The sequence below is a fragment of the Mangifera indica genome, chromosome 3 (genome assembly GCF_011075055.1).
Source record: "Mangifera indica cultivar Alphonso chromosome 3, CATAS_Mindica_2.1, whole genome shotgun sequence".
NCBI lineage: Eukaryota > Viridiplantae > Streptophyta > Magnoliopsida > Sapindales > Anacardiaceae > Mangifera > Mangifera indica.
This window is the reverse complement of record NC_058139.1, coordinates 21,373,817-21,392,591: the sequence shown is the minus strand read 5'-3', so window position 1 is coordinate 21,392,591 and position 18,775 is coordinate 21,373,817. Positions and strand designations below refer to the sequence as shown.

The following is an 18,775-nucleotide window of genomic DNA, read 5'->3' as shown; positions in this document are numbered from 1 at the left end:
GATTGTACATGTGGAGTTATGTGGCATTAGAGTTTAGATCCTAAAAGTTTTATATGATTGCATCTCTGCTCATGCCTCTAGTGGGTTCACTTGGTTAAGGAAAATGGTGTTTGATGGCTTGGTACAAACATCCTTTATGATTTAGCTTAGGTACAAATTTAAATAACATGTTTGATTACATTATTTTGTTAGTATACTCTGTAAACCTGACGCTAAAGCCCTATTCACATGGTGACAGGGGGCTTTGTTTGAGACTCACTTTATTATGCTGAAGAATAAACCTGATTAGAGGAAAGCTAGAAAACTTATGCAACTCAATCTCAATTCCCTTTCCAAGTGAATTCTTCCTTATAATAAATTCTGTTCTCCCATTTGGAAGGGTTCAAGAGCATATATAAAAGTGAATACATGAAAAAAATGGTAACATGATTTGTGATCTTTAATCAAAGATCAATAGTAGAGCTTTCTTTCTTTTTGTCCACAAAACTTCTATTTGACAAAACAATCATGCTGTCACTTTTGCTGGGTTTGCTTGATTTGTGCCCAAAAAAAGTTTGCTAACTATGAGGAGAAGCTGAAGAACTTTTACATGGAGCATATGCATGCCAATGAGGAGATATGCTACTGCTTAGAAGGAAGTGGATATTTTGATGTTAGAAACAAAGATAACCAGTGGATTTGAATATGGATTAAAGCTGGTGATCTTATAATTTGCCGGCTGGAATATATCATCGGTTTATACTTGACACCAGCAATGTTGTTGATTTGCTCAGACAAATTGATCAGTAACAGTCAGAGTTTGTCAATAATATTGTTGATTTATGTTTCTGTGATGTGCAGTTGATGAGGTTGTTAGTGGGAGAACCAGTGTTCACAGCATATAATCGGCCCAGGAAAATCATCCTGCAAGAAAGGAGTACATCAAGGGCTTGACTGGAAAACTTGGAGTGCCGTTAGAAGCTCATCAGAATTTCAGATATCGGCGTGTTCACTTTCTGTATGCGTGTCTATTTTTTTATGTACTGTATATTTATATCTTCATAGCTGAAAGTTTCTGCCCTCTGATGCACCACATTTATCTTCTGTATATGGATTTGGGACATTGATAGGCATCTAACTTATAACATAGCATGGAATGGTATTTTTGTTAAATGATTGTAAATTTTTATCTGTTTAACTTTGAAATCTTAATGGTACGAGCATATTATGTGCTTATTTATGAGATGACAATCATTTATCTGCCAGGGAAATTGCTGTTGATTTATCTGAATTACTTCCGTGTAAAATGTTTCATTTTTAAAGATTCTGATGGCAGTAAAATAGGATATATTTATAAGCTGACTATGTGAGATGAGAAGTGATGTGTGGAAGCGCATGCCTTATGCCAAAGTGGTGATGAGAGATTAAATTCTAATCAGAGTCAAACTACACTTCATAAAAATAAGAGTAATTTAGAAATTACCAATTAGATTAGGATAAGAATAGCTTAAAATACCCATTACATTAGGGTTAAGGGTGAATATTGTTAGTGTTTTGTGGCATAAAATCATATCAAACACAGCGGAAATTGCATTAAAATTTTTCAACTCATGCATATTATCACGTATGTAGACCATAAACACTTTGCATGACCCCGTTTAATGGTATTATCTTACAAACATGCATTTTTTCAAACATACAAGAAAGTTTTCAAGAACATACCAACGTGGACGACTCATTCATCTTTAATGTTGGTAAACTTGTGTCAACAACTTCTGTTCCAACACTCGGAAGACACTTAAGTATCCGCACAGAGTATGAATTGAGAGAGAGGTTGTCAACAATCGTTATATGATGTGCTAGTACTTTTAAGGAGGACATGAACGTTTGTGTGTGAATGAGAGTGTTTTCGCAAAAAATAGCTTAAAAAAGTGAAATATCGTCTCTTTTATCGAAAAAATGCACGAGCATGCATGGATAATGTATGTCTGAAAATCAATCACTACTATTTTAGTAATTCTTTCTAAAAAACTACATTAGGTTAATGTCAAACTACATCAATTATTGTATAAGATAATCTAATGACCTCAAATAGAAGAATCAAATATCTCATCATTTGCTAGATAATATATTTCATAGATACTGAAATAATTATCTATATTATCTCATTTGTATTAATAATTATAAAATAATTTTATTTTATTAATTATTTTTATATTTAAAATGAAAAAAAATAAGGTTTTAAAAATGTAACATGTGATTTAAAGTTTTTAAAATCTTAATAATATTTTACTTATTAAGTTGTGAATTGGCAAATTGATCAAATCTATGATAATTAAATTGTATATTATATTATATATTAAAAATTTAATTTTTCGTATCATAAAAAACAATTTTTAAAAAATAAAATATAAAAAATAATAAAAAATATAATTAATATATCATTAATTTAAAAAATATTACAAATATTTATAAAAAATTTTTTACGCCCTCTTATTATATATATATATATATATATATTTTTTTTTTTTCTAAAAATGTCTTCCCCGTATTGGTAATATATATCTTGTTAATACCCGCCAGCCTTTGACCTTTCCTTATTTCTCTCGTCTTTTTCGCGTTCCTTCTAAACGTCCAAGAATTTCAAAGCCATGGTTGCCTCCGACAAGGTACTTCAAATCGACTCACCTTTCTTTTTTCTTCTTAATTATTGAATCAATTTTATCTGGTTTTGTAGCAATAAGGCGTGGTTCCTCATAGTTGTGAATAGAATCGAAGATTTATTAGTGTATTTGTTCTAATAAATTCTGTAAGCTATTCATAAGAAATTGAAATGATCTTATAATAATATTTCATCTTTGTATTGGTATTTAATTATTTGTTTCAGCTTAATTTCCCGTTGTGTTGTGTTGTGCTCTAGTTTATTTGTTTTTATTGTAGTTTTTTTTTTTTTTTTGCTTAAGTTGCTTTTAAAAGGAAACCAGGTATCCCTGGAATAGAACAGCCCAGAGTAGTGGCCAAAGGCTTCTCTCAAAGAGAAGAAATTGACTATCATGAAGTGTTTTCCCCTGTGGTTAAACACTGTTTTTATTGTAGTCAGTAGTTTGAATTATAGAATTCCTGATTATTAGATTATTGGATTAAACAATCAATTATGAAACGTTTAGCATAGTTTATGTGAATAATGGAACTGTGGATTATTATCATTTTTGTAAATTATATAAGCCACAATCCAAAAGCTGGTAGGATTAGCTTATTTTTGAATTACTGTATTATTGGATTTGATGAATTTTTTTTCATTTTTAACATTTTAACACAAATTATCAACTTTTTAGATTATTTGCCAAATAGTCACAATTGGATTATGGATAACCATAATCTAATAATCATAAGCTGTACCAAACAAGCAAGAATTGATTATTACATAATCAATTATCCCTGTAATCATAATACATAATCATAAGTTATGACAAATGGCTGTTGAATATGATTATTTTCCGGGGAAAAAACTAGAGATGAAATGAATATTGAAATTGAAGATTTCAAAATTGTAAATAAAATAGGGGGAGTGCATGATTTTCAAGAGCTATCGGTTTTTAGGCATATATGAGTTTATTTAGTAGTTTTTTAGTTAATTTTTTTCATTATTGCAAAGAATTTTATCTTTTTTTAAGGCTTATGCTTCAATGTGACTTCTAGATAGAGAGAATGACTTTAATTAGTTTTGTAATATTTGTATCTGTAACGGTCATCGATTGGGTTTTCTCTGTTGTACCAAAAATTCCATAGTGTATTTTTTACTTTTAAGGATTTCATGAGATGGTGGTGGTTAAAGCACAACGTTTTAAGTCATTAGGTAATTTGTATGTGTCAAGGATTCAAGATTCTTGTATGATAGATCTTTATTTTGTGTTATTATATATTATTCAGACACTTATTAGTTCTCACTTATAATCTCAATTTTGTTGCATGGGTAATGACTGGTGTCTTGTATCAAAAAAAAAAAAAAAAATTGCTCGGCACTAAATAATCATCTTAGTACAATTGGTTGCTTCCAACATTTGTACTCTCTGTTAGCTTGCATGCAAATATCTTTGATATTATCTTATTCCCAGCAAGTGACATTTTCTTCTATGTGTAAATTGGTTTTTTGTTTTGTTTTGTTTTTTTTTTTTTGGTTGTGATTGATAACATTCCTCTGGACTTAATCTTAAGAGAGTCCTGTAGATAATATGTATGAGGATGAGGTTTTAGGATCACTGAGTAGCAAACCTTTTTTGTTTGATGTACAATGACATTTCAGTGTTCGAAGCTGCCAAAATTTGTAGTGTGAAGGGGACAGGTGTCTGTTGGGGTGCACCATAGCAATTTTTGGACATGCGTACCTATGAGTATTTATGGGCTTTTAATATGGATCTGACTCTCGACAAAGTCTCTCGGTTTTCTGAATATATAATTTCTTCCTGATGTGAGAAAAGGAAGCCTTTTCTCTTTTGGGTAAACAGCTGTTTCATAGTGGTTTTTTTTTTGCCACCTCCTTTTTTTTCTTTGTAGAAATTATCCGAACTGAATTTGTTAAAATGAGGCATTGAAACGTTAGTTTAATTTATTGTTCATTAGGACTCTGTTTTTATTAATGTCAACTAGGATCAGAGACTTGAGTCCTCTCAGTTGTATGCCTTTATTTCACTTACGAAATTTGATGTGTTGAGATGTATGTGATCTTATAATTTCTCAGGATACTAGAGAGGAAGTTATTCAGGCATGGTACATGGATGATAGTGATGAAGACCAAAGACTCCCCCATCACAATGATCCTAAGGAATTTGTGTCCCTGAATCAACTTTCTGGTGAGCTTTTTTGGCAGACATATGGATTTGATGATAACAAGAAATGTTTAGTCTTTGACTGCTTGTGACCTTGTAGAACTTGGAGTACTCAGCTGGCGATTAGATGCCGATAACTATGAAACTGATGAGGAATTGAAGAAGATTCGTGAAGAGCGTGGTTATTCTTACATGGTTTGTCAGACTAATTTGCTGGATTTGTATTCATTTTGCACTGTTTCATGGTCATAGGGTTATGACTTTTGACCGTATCTTGATATCTTGGGTGTTCTGAAATAAGGATTTCACTTAATTTGTTCTGGGATAAACCCATTCAGTTCTGCAGAATATACACTATTAAAAATATAAAGGAAGAAAATTCAACTAATTTTGATAATGAATTTGATAAGTTCCTAACTATGTTTGCCATCTGACAGTGAGTGTGCAGTCTGCTGTAATTTTGACCAGATAAGCTTTTCTGCAGGACTTCTGTGAGGTTTGTCCAGAAAAGCTTCCAAATTATGAAGAGAAGATAAAAAATTTCTTTGAAGAACATCTTCACACTGATGAAGAGATACGCTACTGTGTGGCAGGAAGTGGTAGGATTAATTTGGTGCTTGGTTCGCTGTAAGTACTTTACCTTAATATAAGTTCTTAGTTGTTTTTTTCTGGTGAAGGTTACTTTGATATCAGAGACTGTAATGACAAATGGATTCGTGTATGGGTAAAGAAAGGGGGAATGATTGTTTTACCTGCTGGCTGTTATCACCGCTTTACATTGGATACTGACAACTATATCAAGGTACTGGTATCGTATATCTATATGCAATTTTTGTAGCTTCTGTGCCTACCGACTCAACAACATTTTACCTCAACACTAGCCCCTTAAAAAGGACCATTTATCTCCCTTGGGAATTTGAGTTTTGTTTTATTAAGGTTGGTGATGAAAGATACACTTGTCTTTTCTTTTTTCATGCTTGCATAATGATTGACGATGTAGTTTTAGACATCAGGTTAGATAGCTACTACTGCGAGCATAAATTGCTACTAGGATTTATAAATTAATTAAGTTGAAGCACTTTTCTTATAGGCAAGTTTTGATGTTTGGTGAGTAGCTATAGCTCTGAACTGGGGGATTTATTTAAATTCTCAGAGAGAAATCTGTGCAGACTCTTCCATAGAGGAGTTACTTCATCTTTTTTGGCTAGATGTTGATGTTATTGCCCTGATATTATAAACATTTTCATGAGCTGATTTAGTTCTCTGAGAATAGCACAGTGCAAAGAGTTGTTTCTTACTATGTATGATAATGTGCAGGCAATGCGTTTGTTTGTGGGTGATCCTGTTTGGACCCCATTCAATCGCCCCCACGATCATCTACCTGCAAGGTATGTTTTTGCCATTACTGTGTATGTTGACATCCCTTCTGTTTTTCTTGGTAAACATGTGGTCGATAGAATTTCTAGAGGCTTTGTTATTCTTACTAAGGGAGTAATGTTGCAGGAAAGAATATGTTAAAGGTTTCTTGCTGAAAGAAGCTGGCAACCATTCTATTGATGTCAATGCATCTGCATGATTTTGCATCTACCGTCAAATTGGAGTAAAAGTTATTACTGGTAAATAAAGAGCTGATTCTTCTGTACTCTCTTGTGTTTTGTATGGCTCCTTGGTTTGCTTGTATCGTTTGTTTTTCTTGTGTACTGTACTCTTGCTTTGCTGCTGACTTGATATAAGTATCTTGTTAGTTTCCAGCCATGCGCATCCAATATGGTAATAGATTGACATATTAAATATACATTATGGCTTTAAAATGCAGATTGGACTAGTCAGTACAACCATCACCCACCATGAAAAACAGTTACTGTTTATTGAAAACCTTTTTTAAGAGTTAGACCGGATTGAACTAGGTGGTTCGAATAGTTGGATTGGATAAAACCCAGATTTGATTTGGTCAATAGTGAAAATCAATTTTTTAATAGTTAATTGGTTCAACTGCTGGTTGAACGGGATTGCCCCTTCACTGGGTTGACATTCAGTCTAATTTTAAAAACATCGATATACATAATATTTCTGGTTGGTTTGCTATATTTGTGTAGAGTGTATGTGTTCACAGGTTTTTCTCTCTTACTTTATGGGTTACTTTTTTGCGTATCTCTGATATTTAGCACAAGTGTCCAACTTCTTCACAAGTTTGGCAAATGTCAAAATTTTGCGAGGAAATTGTAGCGATCAAAGTATTCTCATCATTATTGGTTATTTTTTATGTTCCTGGAATAATTGTGATCAGCACAACTCGAGTAGTTGGTTGTTATTTTGCTTATCTATGAATGGGAAAAAGTCCATATTGATAGTCAGTGGGAGCAAACAAGGTTCTTAGAGTCATCCTTGGGGTGGATTGAAGTCCAGCCAAACTTGAATAAGGGTTGGTTTGAATTTGATTTGAATTTTGAGTAGCTAACTCGAGTTCGGCTTGCATGAGTTGGTGATTAGTAACGTTGAAGAAGGTGAACAATAATGTTGAAGGAGAAAAATTATTGGAGAAGATAAAGAAGAAGAATTCTTGCATATGATTGAACTTAAATTAAGTCAGTTTGATTTGAATCGGTGTTAAATTTGATTCAAGCCAAATTTGAGTTAAGAGTTTCAATTCGATAACTTAGTTTAAGTTCGGTTTGAACTTTGTCTGGAGATACTATTTATTATATTAATAATATTTTTTATTCTTGCTGGTGACCTTCAATTACGTGTTTGACCAATTCAAATGAGCTCAAATTCAAATTCGAGTTGACCATTTAGAATTTGAGTTGAACTTGAGTAAGTTTATACTCGTATTTGTTCAATTTGAATTAAATTTTATTGTCGGAAAAAAATAAAAAAAGTTATCCGCTAGGGGAGTTCTAATGTCAATAGTTTGACAAACTAAAGTTATTCTAATTTGAGTTTGATTTGTTTGAGTTAAACAATAACCTAAACTTTAGTAACCCAGATTGAATGCACTCTTAGTCATCTAAGACTCGTAGAAAATGTTCGTCGCGTGCCTTGTGCATGTTTGAACTTCTCTCTCTTTGACCACCGCAAAAATGTGTTAGAGGAATCAATTTATTCAACTTGTATTAATGAGAACATGCAAAATCAATAACGCATATCCGAAAAGGGTTCTTATTTCTTGAAAAACAAAAAAGTAATATTATGTATTACCCTGATTATAATTAAGTGATTTTGAATTAAAAAAATAAAAAAACTTAATTAGATGTTATTGTATTATATAATTATATATTGTTATATCAGTTTATATGAATTAGATAATAAAATTTGTTTATAAATATAGTTTTATAATTTTTATTTAAAAAATAATGATTTTATAAATCAATAAAACTATATGTGATTAGTTTTGAGTATTTAATCAAATATTCTTAAAATGTGTTATCTTATGATTTGATGGTTTTGAAATAATGATAAAATGATATTTAATTACATAATAATAATATATACTTTATAAGCTTAAACAATAAAATTATAACACATGTTGTACAAGTGTGGTGCTGTAATATTACAACACGTTTCTACCTTGTGATGATTACACGTGTCCATAGGTGATTTGCACTTTCCGATGCCACGGCACTTTTAGGTGAACTTTTCAGCTTTAGGGTTTAATGTTTTTTAACCAAAGTACATAATTATCTTATTAAAATATATATAAATAACAAGGTACCGCTTAGCCACGTCTCAACTTAGGATGGGGGTCGTGGCTTAGCCCAAACCAAAAGAATAATAAGAAAAATAAAATAAAAGTACACTTGGTAGCTCTTGTAAACTAGACATATAACTTACCATGTATCAATATTTTTACAATAATATATATAATCTTAGGTGTTCAAGTTTGAATTTATCGAATCGAAATTAAGTCAAAAATTAAGTTTGTTTTTATAAATAAGTCGAGTTTAAACAGTTGAGTTTTAATTAATTTGAATTGAATATAAAATTAAATTATTTTTTAGTCGAAATCGAACCTTAGATGTTGATTTTGAATCGGCTTTTTTGGATTAAAGATAATTTAATCAATTATGAGTCTTACATAAAATAGACAATGATAGTGGTATTGAAGATCAGTTAATCAGTCATGATATTCATTGTGTCGATATAAAATACTTACAAAGAAAATTGAACACGAGATGTTTTCTAATCCGGTTTATAAAAAAAAAAAAATTATGACATTAATGATTATAAAAGAATGTTTAAATAGAATATGTACGTAAATTATAATAACAAGAACTCGATTTCAAATATGAGTCAGAAAAGAGTTGTCGAATTTTATAAGAATCTCTTCGTCTAACTTACAATGATGTTTAAATCTTCTTATATAAGAAAATGATGCAATGGATGTCTATCCACAAATCCAAACATAAACTATTTCAAATTGCTGCTTCTGTGGTTGGTCACTTTTCCGAAAAAATGTTGTGGCGGTAGATGTTTACCTGTCCCTCTTCCTTCTACCTCCAACCGAGACAAAGAGCAAAGTCAGTGGCCAATGGATTCTTAAAGGAGAAACAACAAGAGGAGGGAGAAAAATATCTCATTGCTATTTTGCTTACACTTTTCCAACTATTCTTATATAAATTACTAAAGCCATTGCTTTTCTCTTCACTCTCCCTTTTTCTTTCTTTTACCAGAGTTCTTCCATCTTTCTGTCATATTTATCTTCCATTTCTCGAAAATATTGAAGCCATTTCTTCCATCAAGCCCACATCTTTCATTTCTATCATTCTTCTTCTTCTAGATTGAAGGGTTTTTGTTGTTGCAGTTGATCATCATATATCTATATATATATATGTATACTTGTTCTCTTGTATCTGATATGGCTTCTGCTGCAACTCCTCAACCAATGGAGGGACTCCATGAGGCTGGTCCTCCTCCATTTCTCACAAAAACTTATGATATAGTCGAAGACTCAACCACCAATCATATTGTTTCTTGGAGCAGCGGCAACAGCAGCTTTGTTGTATGGGATCCTCAGACCTTCTCCATTAGTCTTCTCCCTAGATACTTCAAGCACAACAATTTCTCCAGCTTTGTTAGACAACTCAACACTTATGTAAGTAAACTTCCCATTTTTTATCTCCATTTACATCCATGAAAACAGTCATGTCATGAATCATAGTGAAGATGTTTGCTTTGTTTCTTTTTTCATTAATGGGTTTTAAAATGGTAACTGCTGAGATCATAATATAGAATATACTATTATTTATTGTGGGACTTCTGTGTCTAAGACCTTAGAAAGGAGGGCAGTTTTGTAATTAACTGTGGTAAGGGCATGCAAGTCATTTCACGGTTTAGATACATTATTACCCTGATATATAAACCCAGAGTTATTTTAGCCTGGATCTCTCTTATTTCTTCTATACAAACAAATATTGCTATAAAACAAACCTATGTACGTAACTTTGTTTATATGTGATTGAGTGTTATTTTATCTTTAATTTTTAATTATCCAATCATATGATGATACGTCATTGTTTATGTACAAAGTTGTGTACATAATACTATTTATTACTGTATTTTTGTATATTTCTTTGTAGTGATCCTATTGTATCGATTGACTGTAAATATCGAATGATTTTCTTATTTTAAGGTGTAATATTCTTTAAAGATAACCTTTTCCTTAGATGTAAGATTTCGTTTAGGAAATTTGAACCGGGTAAATCTTTTGATTGCATTTCTTTACTTTCTTGGTTTAATTTGTGTAATATCTGTCCTAAATCTCTTAACAATTATCATCAAAAATTGGTGCAGGGGTTCACGAAGGTTGATCCTGATAGATGGGAGTTTGCAAATGAAGGGTTTCTGAGGGGGCAAGGGCATCTTTTAAAGAACATTAGAAGAAGAAAGACAATTCAACCTCATGCTTCACAGCAAGCTCTAGATGCTTGTGTTGAAGTAGGAAGGTTTGGATTAAATGGTGAAGTTGATAGAGAAAGGCGTGACAAGCAAGCTCTAATGGTGGAATTGGTGAAGCTGAGACGGCAACAGCAGATTACCAGAGAATATCTTCATGTAATGGAACAAAGGTTAAGAAAATCTGAGATGAAACAGCAACAAATGGTGAGTTTCTTGGCGAGAGCCATGCAGAATCCACACTATGTACCGCAATTTGTGCAGCAAAAAGATAGAAGAAAAGAGTTTGAAGAAGTGATATGCAGAAAGAAAAGACAGCGTATTGATCAAGGGCCTAGTAATTTTGTTAAGATGGAACCTGAAGAAAATGGTGACATGCAAGGACCCAGTGGTTGCCAAAACATGAACCCACAAGAGAAATTTATGGAAAGAGGAGATCATCATGAATACAGAAGCACTTATAATGTGGAGTTCTGGGAAAATTTCTTGAATGAAGATTTTGAGGAAGAGGATGAACAAAGAGAAGATTTAGATGTGCTTGTTGAGCAAAATTGGTGTCATGGGCTTCAAAGTAGCTCGAGTGGTAAAATGGTATCCAAATACGCGAGCACAAATTATCCATAATTTTTTTTTTTAAGTTCCTTGAAAATTCCAGTATGTCAAACCCCATTGATTTAGTATATTAAGCAATTGATCATTTTGAAGAGTGTAGAACAATTAATTGTTATTGCTAAGTGCTTGCTTGCTCTATTCATGTGTCATATCTGGTCAACATATGCACATGAGATTGATAAAACCTAATAAAAACATTACACATCTTTATCTAAAAGTGGATTCGAATCAAACTGAATTCAAATAAAAGTTAGTTTAATTTTAATTCGAATTTATAATATTCAAGTAAAGCTTGAGCTAATTCAAAGTAGTGCACAATGTTATGGCACAGAGAAAAATGAAAGTGGGATCACAAACTTTCCTGGATTAGAATGTTCATGGCTGGCGCCTGCAAACTTACATCACATCTCTCTAGTCTCCATCAATGGTGGCCTTCTGCGAGTGACTGGGCCCTGGAAATTTCAGACTCAAGAATCTAGTTTGATACAACAAATTTGGCCCCTGAATAGTACAGGGCAACTTTCAGTTCCACTTTGGCCCATTCTGATTTCAGGCCTTCTACCGAACTTCGCAGGTACAAATCTTTGGTTCCCCGGCCATTTATGCGTCAGCAACCCGCACTCACTTCCTTTTTTTTTTTTTTTTTTCCTCTTTCCTTTTTAATCAAAAATACAAAATGCAAAAAGGAGAAGAAATATAAATTATTATTAGAAATATTTCATGCCTCGATAAAAATATCTGAGTTATGACGGTATAATTTATTATATATTTAATAAGAGGGATAATAAATTATTACAAGAGAGGTTAAGTTTTTTCTCTATGAACATACTATAAACCATTCATTGGAGAGTATATAGAAAAAAAAAAGATCGGTATTCAAAGTTGATTTGATGTCAATTATAATACATTAAATGGCTTGCCTTCTAATTGCAAGAAACTGGTTATTTTTGTGTATAAAATAAATTTATACTATCGTTGATATGGTAGTTGAATTATATATTATATCATATATTAAAAATTTAATTTTATATACTATATATTATATATTATAGTGCACCTTATGAGAAAGTTAATAAGAAATGGTAAGAAAACTTAATCAAATCTATTTTTGACCGTTTATTTGATCAAACTCAGTTTTTGATCGAGTCAATAATAAAATCGATTTTTTATATTAACCAGACTGGATTTAAAAACCAATTTCCAATTCAATCAATTGAATCAATCAATATGATTTTCAAATCATTGGTTCTTTCTGATCTTCCCGCAGAGTTGAGAGAGACTAAAGAGTTATAAACACTCTCAAGCAAAGCGAGATCTATGACATGGTAATGGAATCATTTGTTAGATTTAACATACATCTAACAAATGATTCCATTACCATGGGTAAATAATGGATTCAGAGAAAGGAAAGCTTCCGAAATTGCATTCATTGAAATTACTGGTCCTTTGCTCCTGAAATGAATGACAGCTTTCATCAGGTAAAATCATACCATATGCTTCGGAGTGAGTTTCTAACCATAGATTATTGGGCCAATCAAAGTTTACACACCATTGCTCCCCACAATCTGGCTTGCTCCACATGACCTCTTTGTCGTTTCAGAAGAAGTGAGCAAAAATTGGGTTCTCAGCTTCGACTTCTGCAGTTAATGCTGGTTGGTGGTGGGTTGATATGTATAGCAGGAGAGGTGGAAAACTATGGTGGATATGTTGGTTCCACGTCTTCCGGATCTTTTTCTGGAAAGTTTCAGTGGTTCACGTGGCTTTGGTTGTCCATACATGGTGGAGTTGGATGACGTGGCTACCATTTTTACCAGAAAAAATTGTCACCCGTGAGCTTGAATTGTGAGGGCAGTGGTGTTCTAGGTTGCCGGTGATCACTAGGGCGTTCAGGCGAGTAGTGTACGGTCTCATATACAGCCACGTTCTATATTTTGCTGGCTTCCATAGGTCAAAGTGACAATGGAAGGGTTTCATGTAAAGGGGATATGAGTTCAAATTCGGCGACGGTGCTTACTTCCATGGAGCCTGTTTGTTTCTGGTGCGTCATTAGCTAGTTGCATACGCAGCTCTATTTGGGGCCATAAAAATTCATTTATCATGCTGTTGGGGTCTAAAGGATTAATCATATTTTGTTTTCAACACCCTTTATTGGGGGTGGATTCAAGAGCCAAATGGTCAGATTTTCATTAGAATTTATAAGACCCAATTTGAGTTTGCACTTAGTCGAATTGGTGTATAATGTTATTTAAAGACTATTGATAGAATGAACAATGTTTATGGTGAGATGAATAATGTTATTGAAGAGGCAAACAAACTAAGCTACAGCCACGTTTTCAGACTGGATCTCCAACTCGAGTTTGAATCATTCAAATCAAACATGAAATCAAACCCACGTTAATTTGATTTGGATCCACCCCTAATTGGATTACTACTTAGCTAGATTTTTTCACGGAATATGAAGATGCAAGAACTGTTTTCTATTGTTTATCAGACTGGCATTCAATTTACATAAATCCTAATCTAATTAGAAGGAAAATGTCCATGATAAGAGGGACAATTATCAAATATACCAAAGCTGCACTCTTATTTCATCCTTGTTCTGCTGGAACAACCCACATAGACACAGAAGAAAGAGTTCTACTTGAATTTTATTGTCCATTTGCAATTATTTTGTTGGAGTGTTAGCATATTTATACTCATACTTTGTCAAATAAGCGTAATTACTGTGGCCACCAACTTCCTCAACGGGCACAGCATCACAAATCTCTTTCAAACTCTCTTCTGTAAGCTTCAGAGCCAAAGAACCAATGTTATCATCCAGGTTTTTAATCTTGGTTGTCCCTGTATCATATGAAAGTGAAAAGTAAAAAGCCATCCAAGTACTGTAAATCCCTAATCATCCCCAAACATATCTATCAAGAAGAACATGATGAAGCAGGGTTTTCTTTATTTTCTGATATTATAGGAAAAACAAACAAGGGATAACAACAACTGGAACTACAACTTTTTTTTCTAGGACTAAATTTTCACCATCTACAATAGAAGATATCAAATCAATCATCTTTATTTTAAAATAAAACAAAACGAAACAAACAATTTTAATTGTGTTTGTTCAGTACTTTCAATATAAAATACTTTAAGTTCCATCACTTCTATTGGAAAATTTGAAAGTTCGGTTCTTTTAATAGAAAAATCTAAGAGTTAAGTTCCTACGGTTAGAAAAAAAACAAAGTTCAATCCCTTCGATGCCTTTAAATATTGTTATCCCAAGAAACAATGTAAGAGTCTAACATACCAGGGATTGGGATTATGTCATCCCCTTGATGGAGAAGCCATGCCAAAGCTAATTGAGGAGGGGAACAGGAATATTTGGCTGCCACATTAGCAAAACGAGAATAAACAAGTTTGTTCTTCTCTAAATTGTCCCCCGTGAACCTTGGATGTGAAGTCTGTGACAGGAATGCCATTTATGAGTTGAAGAGTAGGTCAGGCCAACATCAAATGGTGAAAAAACTGAAGCATGTAACAGAATGAAACAAATAAACCTTGGCGCATTTATATGTTTGGTTTATTATCTTCTCTTTTGTGATCACTTACCAATATACTCTCAGTAGGTAAGCTCTCCAAAACTGCCTTGCCACCAAAGAAACCCCTGCCTAGAGGGCTATATGCCACTATCCCAATACCAAGCTGTCTGAGGAAGAAGGTTAGAAAAAATTAAGCATTCACAATTAAATATAAAACCCCAGAACTATTTGAATAACATCCTAGTCCAATAGCTCTGTCTACCATCAAAATATTGTCCGTTTTAAACAAATAATCTGTCATGGTTTTGTTTTTTAGGTTTTCCAACCTAAAATATGTCTAGAAAATTCAGGAGCTTACAAGTTTTTTAACCATTGCATATGCATGGTCAATTTGAGATTTATCTAGAAGTGTTACATTCACCCTTCTCAATGTTCTTATTAAGGTTTGTCTACCATCATTCAAGAAAACATGCAAGGTGACTCTAATATCATTTTTTGGTCCAATAGTATGACCCGTTGTCAAAATATTATTTAGTTTGGATACATATTCTATCACAATTTTGTTTTTTAGGTTTTGCAACTAAAAATACGTTTAAACAGTTTATCACAAGCTATTTGACTAGTCATATCTTATCATCACTAAACAACGAAGATCTTTACATATATCTAGCATCTCTCTTATACTTTGTCAATGAGAGATTTGTCTAGAGGTGTTAAAATTTGCAATATCAACCATGTGCCTCACATTGAAAGAAAAAAGTTTATGCAGATGAAGAACACTAATTCATGGTCAAAATATGCAAACCTGCAGAGTGGAATTATATCATCTTCAATATCACGGGTCCAAAGAGAGTACTCCATTTCTAAGGCTGTTATAGGATGAATTGCATGGGCTCTTCTTACTGTGTTGACACTGGGTTCAGATAATCCAATATACTTTATCTTTCCCTCCTCTACCAGCTTCTTGAGCTCTCCCATCTAATTCACAAGTCACAGTGTAAACTCATCCCATAATATGTTCCCATATATATTATCAGAACATAAGTAGAAGAAAAAGAAGCACATATATGCAATCAATAGAAAGGAATCGACTTAACATTGTAACACCTACAGTATCCTCTATTGGCACCGAAGTGTCCACACGGTGCTGATAGTATAGATCAATATAGTCCACATCAAGCTGCTTTAGACTGGCTTCACAGCACTGCCGCACATATGCAGGTGTACCTTTTACTCCTATTTGACCCCCCTCAGTCTTGAAACAACCAAATTTTGTAGCCAACCGAATTTTATCACGAGGAAGCTGCTTTAAAGCCTGGAAGAAATTTCATGTATTATAACTCAGTGGATATTTCTACAAGAGACCCACAACAGAACAAAACTATGAAAGCACTGCTACTAAACCTGTTGCACAGCTAGATTCAAATTATAGCAAATTGGCATAATTAGATTAATGATATTAAATTGGTGGTCTTTAGCTTTGTATCATAACTCATATATAAGCCTTACATGCAATGTAGTTAATTGAATGAAGTGCACAGTTTGGTTTCTTCTGTATCATTTTATCTGAAAATTTGCAGTTGAAGCCAAGAAGATACCTTCCCAACCATGATTTCATTGTCATGATCATCTCCATAGAGATCTGCCGTATCAAAAAAGGTGATACCCTTGGAAAAAGCTTCCTTTATAACTGAAGACCCGGCTTCATGAGTGAGAGGTGCATTATAAATTCCAGACAGTCCCCCACATCCAAAACCCAATCTAGAGACCTGCAGATCAATGTACACACCATTAGACTCTGTGATTATTTGAAGTATACAGAGGTCCTAAGGCAACTCTACTGATTTGCCATATGACTTCATTAAACATGCATTTTTTAAGAATCAATTACGTCCATCTAAGCACATTCTAAACCCAAATCCTGTGAAGTTTAAATTCATGTCAAACTAATTTTCAAATGTTAAATATGTCAAACATTAAAATAAAACTATATACACTCAGTTTGAGTATCCATTTGGGTACCTAAATAATGTGTCATCATGTAATTGACTGATTTTGAATTAAAGATAAAGTAACACCTAATTAGATGAGGACTTATCATTTGAGTAACTAATTGGTTACTCAAAATTGAATGCACATAACATTGCCCTAAAACTAAATACCCATTTCGAGATTTTAGTCTAGTTTCTGAGAACTAGATTTCAGGTTCCTAACAAAACATTCTTACTTGGTTTTTGATCTCATATCCTAGAACTGTTTTAACAGTAGATCTCTTACATTTCAATTTATTTTCTGTCTTAGCAGTAGATCTCAACCCTTATAACTCAATCCTAAACTTCATCAATTTCAAACTAAATTTTCAGCTTTCACATCTAAGTTTTCAGTTTTATCAGCTACTCGCTCAGCACAGAAATGCAAATGCATTTGAAAAATGATGGAAATCTTGTCACTTACATTTAGCTAATAAAGAAAGGAAAACCCATGAAGAAAAACCTCACCTCTAAACCTTGACTGCCCAATTTCACTCTTGGGATGTGGATTTGAGGTTTCTCCTCCATTGTTTTTCAGATAAGCTTGAGCTCAGTTGTAGATTCCTTCCTATAAAGAACATAAGAAAAGTGAAATCAACCTTCCACCTTTCACTTACGGTGATGTGAGGGATCACCTGCTTAAGTGGACTCGCTAACTACCAAAACGTTAGTTGGTAAAGAGGCGCCTTGACATCAGCTTATGCACAGCAATACAGCCCATGCACGCACGATAACCTTCGCTCCTTAAACAGCGAGCAGAATCCAGTCCATCTCTGTCTTCCATAGAGAAGATAAAAAAAAAAAAGGCATTTGGTCTCTTTGTTTCTCTATCGTGTTGCTATGTATTATGTATAAAGTATTATATTATTTTATATAATAAAAAATAAAATAATATAACAAACTCCCCGTTATTTTAAAAAATATTGTAAATACTTATAAAAATTTAAAATTTTTTATATATATTCTTATTTTATTATCATTTTTTTTTTAATTTTATATCGATACATATCAATATTATTTATCGTATCATAAAATATATATTGTATCGTATGATATATTTACTATATTGTATTAATTATAATATATATAATACATATTATTTTTTATTTATATTATGTTGTATCTTAAAATACTAACAACAACTATAGTTTCCATCAATAATATTACGCTTAGTTGAATAGTTTGAGTTCAGTTTTGTAATAAGTCCGAACTCTTTTCAAACAAAATTAAATTCAAATTATTTTAAAGGAAACTTATAATTTTAAATTTGAAATTGAGTTTTTTAAACAAGTTAAAATTGGGATGACAGAAGCTACTCGTCTCTCAGCTTCAATCCAATCCTAGTAAGGGTTGAAACTTTAAATTTTCTTAGGTTAATAGATAGGTGGAAAAATTACTTTTTCAAACTAAGAGGATGAAATTTAATTCATCAAACTTGGAGTGGGAAATAGTCATGTGACCATTAAAATTGAGCCAAACGACTATTTTCCACCCAAAGTATGATGATTTCCCAAAATTCTCCTCGTTAATTTTGAAAATCCTATTTACTTACCTATGACCGTTTAAATCTGTTAATTTTAAGGGTAAAATTATTGTTTTATATTTAATATTAAAAATGAACTTAAATATGATTTCATTTTCCCCCATAAATTTAAAAAACTATCTTTTTTCTCCTAAACCAAGTTTGAAAAAATCACATTGCTCCCCTAAGGTTTAGTTTCAAAATGTTGTCACATTCTCTGGCGCCATCGCCAACCGCCTCTCCTTTCCGACGGTTTCCCTTCCTCCAACGGCCTGTCTCAACTCCACCCCAAGCCCTTTGGTGTTGAGAGAAGTCGTCTAGGAAGAGAAATTATCTTCCCAGATGAAGACGAATCATCTTTCTAAAGGAAGACAAGTCATCTTGTCT

The 18,775-nt window shown here is 32.7% G+C and overlaps 3 protein-coding genes across 5 annotated transcripts; 2 read left to right on the top strand and 1 right to left on the bottom strand.

Moving 5' to 3' along the window:
* The first annotated feature begins 2,518 nt into the window (after positions 1–2,518).
* LOC123210021 (1,2-dihydroxy-3-keto-5-methylthiopentene dioxygenase 2) lies at positions 2,519–6,556 on the top strand. Its single transcript, XM_044628175.1, has 7 exons — positions 2,519–2,648; positions 4,718–4,829; positions 4,906–5,000; positions 5,290–5,404; positions 5,483–5,607; positions 6,123–6,193; positions 6,309–6,556. Exons 1-7 carry the CDS (start codon positions 2,631–2,633, stop codon positions 6,379–6,381), a joined length of 609 nt encoding a protein of 202 aa, XP_044484110.1. The 5' UTR covers positions 2,519–2,630; the 3' UTR covers positions 6,382–6,556.
* Positions 6,557–9,107: 2,551 nt separating this feature from the next.
* On the top strand, positions 9,108–11,447 carry LOC123210066 (heat stress transcription factor A-6b-like). The gene is made up of 2 exons (XM_044628248.1): positions 9,108–9,897; positions 10,596–11,447. The coding sequence occupies exons 1-2, from the start codon at positions 9,634–9,636 to the stop codon at positions 11,319–11,321; spliced, it is 990 nt and encodes a 329-aa protein (XP_044484183.1). The 5' UTR covers positions 9,108–9,633; the 3' UTR covers positions 11,322–11,447.
* Positions 11,448–13,760: 2,313 nt separating this feature from the next.
* Positions 13,761–17,684, bottom strand: LOC123210065 (perakine reductase-like). 3 transcript variants are annotated; one of them, XM_044628246.1, is made up of 8 exons: positions 17,502–17,684; positions 17,335–17,434; positions 16,435–16,605; positions 15,948–16,151; positions 15,642–15,814; positions 14,907–15,003; positions 14,605–14,758; positions 13,761–14,150 (listed from the first exon to the last, which is right to left on the bottom strand). In XM_044628246.1, exons 2-8 carry the CDS (start codon positions 17,392–17,394, stop codon positions 13,975–13,977), a joined length of 1,035 nt encoding a protein of 344 aa, XP_044484181.1. In that variant the 5' UTR covers positions 17,395–17,434; positions 17,502–17,684; the 3' UTR covers positions 13,761–13,974. The 3 variants fall into 3 exon arrangements, with proteins under 3 accessions (XP_044484181.1, XP_044484182.1, XP_044484180.1); XM_044628247.1 differs by having other exon boundaries at positions 17,527–17,683; XM_044628245.1 differs by having other exon boundaries at positions 17,335–17,684.
* Positions 17,685–18,775: the final 1,091 nt, after the last annotated feature.